At 42.0% G+C, this 5,248-nt stretch overlaps 1 protein-coding gene across 1 annotated transcript; it reads left to right on the top strand.

Moving 5' to 3' along the window:
- Positions 1 to 441: 441 nt before the first annotated feature.
- On the top strand, positions 442 to 1,491 carry LOC103209844 (melanoma-associated antigen B16-like). Its single transcript, XM_007955738.1, has one exon. It carries the CDS (start codon positions 442 to 444, stop codon positions 1,489 to 1,491), a length of 1,050 nt encoding a protein of 349 aa, XP_007953929.1.
- Positions 1,492 to 5,248: the final 3,757 nt, after the last annotated feature.

The raw sequence follows: 5,248 nt of genomic DNA, 5'->3' as shown, positions 1-5,248 counted from the left end.
TGTTAGCCTAAGTCTCTTTCCCTTCCTCTTCAGGTGTCTTAGGGAAGGGAGGTCTTTGTCTGAGTAAGTCAGTCATAGATAAGGAGAGGGAGGAGGCCCAAGCCCTGCCAGGAGTCAAGGTGAGCGTATCCCATGGATTCCAAGCCCATTTGCCTGCTCTCAGCCCTGGAAAGCTTTGGGGTGGGCTTGCAGCCATACCATGAAGAGCCTTCTCACGTCCTCCTTCAAGTTCTTATGTTACCGGCTGACCAGAATCTTTAGAGACCTGTGAGGCCTTAGAGCATTTTCTTGAGAAAAAGACACATGGAGGCAGCCACTGCTAGCCTCTGTGATGGAATTTACAAACTGAGATTGTCCCCGCCCTCTCTTCATTCCTTAGGTGTGACACCCCATTGTTTGCCCTTCTGACAACGTTTCTCTTGGTCAACTACAAGAGTGATAATGTCTCAGGGCCAGGAAATAGTATACTACATACATGATGAAAGCCTTGAATCCTCTAGTGAGATCGAAGACGGGGAGGAAGCAGAGTTTCTTGAGGCTTCAGAAGAGGTTTCAGCTGCTGAAGTAATCAGTAGTTCCCAAGATCCTGAGAAGGTCACCGTCCCTTCCACTGCCATCACAGCTACTTCACTGAGCAAATCAGATGAGTTCTTCAGCATCCAAAAAGAGGAGGCAAGTTCAAGCACTTTGGAGCCCATGCCAGATGCTGATGAGTTGCCCAGAGATCCTATAGCTGACAAAGTGGCTTTGTTGGTGAAATTCCTGCTGCAGAAGTATCACATGAAAGAGGTGGTCACTAAGGAACACATGCTGAATACGGTCATTAGACAGTATGAGAATCACTTTCCTAAGATCTTCAGTATGGCTTCTGAGCGCCTGGAGCTGGTCTTTGGCATTGACGTGATAGAATTATTTCCCGACAGCCAGTGCTATTTCCTCTTCAATAAGCTGTGTATCACCTATGATGGGGTGGTGAGTGATGACACAAATTCACCCAAGACTGGCCTCCTGATTATTATCCTGGGTGTGATCTTCATGAAGGGCAGCCGCACCACTGAGGAAGAGATCTGGAAAGTGCTAAATAGGATGGGCATATATGCTGACCAGAATCACTTCATGTATGGGGATTCCAGGAAGTTCATCACTGAAGATTTGGTGAAGCAAGAGTATCTGGAGTTCCGAAAGGTGCCCAACAGTGATCCTGCACATTACGACGTCCTGTGGGGTCCAAAAGCCCATGCTGAAATCAACAAGGTAAAATTCCTGGAGTTTTTTGCCAAGATCAATGACTCTGATACTCCTACTTTCTCAACTCAATTCAAGGAGGCTTTGAAAGATGAGGAAGAGAGAATCAATTTCATCCATGGCTGGCCCTTTTCTAGATCGAGAGCATGTTCCAAGGCCACATCCAAAAGCTTCTCCCACCATTACAGAAGTCTGAGGGATATTGTTCACTTTATTTTTGAAGCAGGCAGTCAGTGTTCTAAGTAGTGGAGCACTAGCCTGGGGCTGGAGGGATCATAATGTATACGATATTTGTTTTGTTGTTCTGTGTAGGTGACTTGCTGGTTTATCCTTTTGCCTAGGTGGTGGGGTGATATTTTAAATGCTCAATTTTAACAATATTTAAGTAGTTTCAGAGTCTAAATGTATGAATGACATTTGTCATACATTAGGTGATAGTTATAAGATTTTAGAGTAAAAACTTTGCCATTTTGTAAGATAACTTTGGAGACTTATTTTATGATGTGGAACAAGATAATATGTCATTAGAATAGGTGTTTCCTTGGAAACATGAAAGAGCTCAGCTTTTTAATTGCTGCAAAAGTAAAAAAAAAAAAATGTACTTTGCTTCTCTTATCTCTTTTAGTCTATTCCTTTGTAAAATTGAAAGATACATACCTGAATCTGTTTGGTTTATTCAAGAACATACAAGAAATTAAATTTTAAAAAATTAACCCTCCTGCTGTGTCTCATTTAAGAGGTCCAGATGAAAACAATCAAGTATAAATGCCCCAAGGCATAGCAGTTTTTGGTAGTTGGGAAACTAATCTTTGAGTGTGAGTTAATTTTAAGTGAGGCTGGGTTGTGGGAAGATAAATTTGTGGAGGTGGTAAGCAAGGAGCAGACACTCACTTTTTGTGTCTCAAAGTTGGGCCCCAAAAGCCTGGAGTGGAAAATTGTTGTTAGTAATCACTTTAGGATCATGGGTAAATCAAAGGGAAACCTCCATCTGGGGAAGAAATAAAATGTGCCCTGCATTCTTGTCCCAGTGTAGCTGAAGATCTTCCACAAACTAAGCGTTTTATGCAAATTATCTCCAAGGTGTTTCTGAGAAATAGTGCTGAAATTGCCTTGAAATGAGTAACTAGGAGCCACTGGGCTTGAACTCTGTGTTTTTGCCTGGGAGAGCCAGAGGTCACCCTTTTTAAAGCATAATTTAATTAGGTTATCTTCAGTCTAATTTGAATTAAAAGCTAGATATCATAAAAAAATATGGATGATTTGGATGGAAGTGCAGCTGTAAGGGAGAGAAAGAGTTGGTCCTTGACAGAAATGCTAGAAATTTTGAGTTTCAGTCAGTTGGGGAAAGGCACTCCCACACCCATATTAAATCATATATTTTGTGAGGGCAAAATGTACAGTTTTATTTACTAAGCAGCATATTTTTGATAATTAATAGTTTGTCCTATAACATACTCTGTTTCCTAAGACATCATGAATAATAACTAAATCATATTTCAAGGTGATAGAGTTGGAGTCAATATTATAGTAATAACTGCTATTCATTAAAGACCTAATATATCCCAGGGAGTGTGCCTGGTACATTACATACATTGCCCGATTCCCCATAATCCCACAAGACAGGGCTTATCAAACTCACTTCACAGATGAAATTCCTGATTACGAAAGCTTGAGAGTGTGCCTTAGGTCAGTAGACTAGTATGTGACAGAGCTGGAACTAGAATCCTGGTCTGAATTTCTCCAGAGCCCACTCTATTTCTAATTCTCCCCAGCCTTAGACTGACTTTCTCTCTTGTTTAATTCTCTTCTCACTATTCCATAATGTCTCTCAGGAGATAAAAAGAAGGGCCCTGTGTCTGCAGTATTATATGCCAGCCTAAAGAAGGAAAGTGAAAATGGGAATCAATCATAATTTGAGAATTAGCTGTGGACTTTCTTTAATGAAGATCCTATTGCCCCTAGCCCCAGGGTTCCTTGAGAGCTGACTCTTCCCTAGGGCTGACATTTTTATCCAGCTCCACAGCTTCATGCATCACTGTATCCTTCCCCCTGGGCCTGGGTGTGACTTCCTGTCCAAACTGGATCCTGAAGTACTGACCAGTTCTCCACTGCCACCTTCTTCGAAGGCTGCACCTGCTCCTAGTGGAGAAGACAATACAGAAAAACCCAGGATCATCTGCTCCCCCGCAAAAAAAACTGAGAATTCCTTAGCCCTCCAGATGTTGCTGTAGCTCTCTCCCCATGATAGCAGCAGCCCTTTCCATGTGAGTGTTCACTATGCATGGTGAAGGTGAGAAACTTGGTCAATCTCCTAGAGTGTTTTTATCCCATTCTTAATAAGTTTTCCAAAATTGGTGAATAGAGCCTGATCCGGGAGAGAATCTGGTGGTTCCTAGTTTATAATTTATGAAGTTATAGAGGGTTTTTTGAAACCATCCTGTTATTTACAATAAGGTTAAAAGTATGCAGTGATGTCTTGAGTAAATCATTCCTCTTAGCATGTTAAAAAACTGTAGAATATCCAAAGAAACTTTAGAAGGATTTGGTTCGAATGACCAGATTATAGGGAATGGGGCCAAAAAAGACATCCTCTGTTAGAGAGGGGAATTAGGAGCAACAATTGGGAGAACATTTGCCAGAGTCCATGAGGTAAATTGCATGCAAAATCAAGTGCAGATAGCCCAAGGCAGGCTGGTAGTCAGTGCTGTGAATCTAGAGATTAGTTGTTAGGAGAAGCCATTAGAAGTAAAGAAGTGGGGAATCTGAATAGAGGGTCCAGAGCAACTTAATAGGCTTGGGATATTTCTGTGCCACCAGTACCAGCTAGAAGTTACAGTGCAATCTAAGTGATCAGATGTAATGGATGAAAGGACCAATGGCATGCTAGATTTATCACCATCCTTTAAAATATCCTCTACCAGGAATTTCCCTCTACTAGACAAAGTCTAGTTTTCCACCCTGCATCACCCAATGATTTTATTGATGGATTCTGAGATAATTACATCCTTTTACCAGTCAGAAAGTAAAGTGTAGCCATGCCAGTCTACCAGAGCTGGGAATTTCCTTCGTGCCTCCTGAAGATGGGTATTTTCCCACTATGTGTATTAAACCCTCTTCACTGAGATGAGGGCATATGAATGGGTGGGTTTAGTGAGTGATGAAGGACAGATGACACAGACCAGGTGTACCAGTGAGCAGTGGGAAAGGGTATAACACTTCAAGGAAGAGAAAATTGAAAGGGAGATGTCTTGGTGTTAATTACTTTTGTTATTCTACAAGGCTTGATGTGAATGTGTCTTGGAAATAAATATAGATGGTGTCCTCATATCTGACTGCCTTCCACGTGCCCTGAGAACCAAAGGGTATTTTATAGCAATGGTTGCTTGTTTCTATTACCAGCAGATAATGTCTGGGGAAGCATTCACATGAAATACAAATATCTTCACTCCTTTGGCCCATTCAGAGAGATCCATCCACATTCCTCTTCCCCGTACCTCCTTCTCACTAATTTTCCAATCATGGTCCAGCCAAACTGTTGGCCACAGCCCATGAATCAGTATACAGTTATGCATCTGGCCATTTCTCCTTCCATGCAAACTGAACAACCAGATGCACAGCTCAAAGTTCTGCCCATTGGGAGGATTTCCCTTTACCACTGTCCTTCAAGGAGGTCCCAGAAAGGGGTTACAGTGCCACAGCTGTCCACTTTCAGTCCTACCTGTATATCCCCCAGAACCACCAGTAAACCAGGCACAAATTTTCTCTTCCTCAGTCAAATGATCATAAGGAACTCCCCATGAAGCCATAGGACTGGGAGAGGGAAGGTAATGCGACTGGAGTGGAAGCCATTGGCATTAGGGCCACTTTCACATGCAACTTACTTGTTCTGCTCAAGTCTCTCTCTCTCTCTCTCTCTCTTTCTCTCTCTCTCTTTTCTTTTTTTTTCTTTCATTTTTTTTACTGATGCAGGAAGCATCAAAAGATTTTATAGTGCCTGGGATCT

Source organism: Orycteropus afer, unplaced genomic scaffold (assembly GCF_000298275.1).
Source record: "Orycteropus afer afer isolate SDZICR_OR568_19922 unplaced genomic scaffold, OryAfe1.0 scaffold00537, whole genome shotgun sequence".
In the NCBI taxonomy this organism is placed as follows: domain Eukaryota; kingdom Metazoa; phylum Chordata; class Mammalia; order Tubulidentata; family Orycteropodidae; genus Orycteropus; species Orycteropus afer.
Note: the sequence above shows the minus strand (reverse complement) of the source record. Positions and strands in the feature narration are given on the sequence as shown.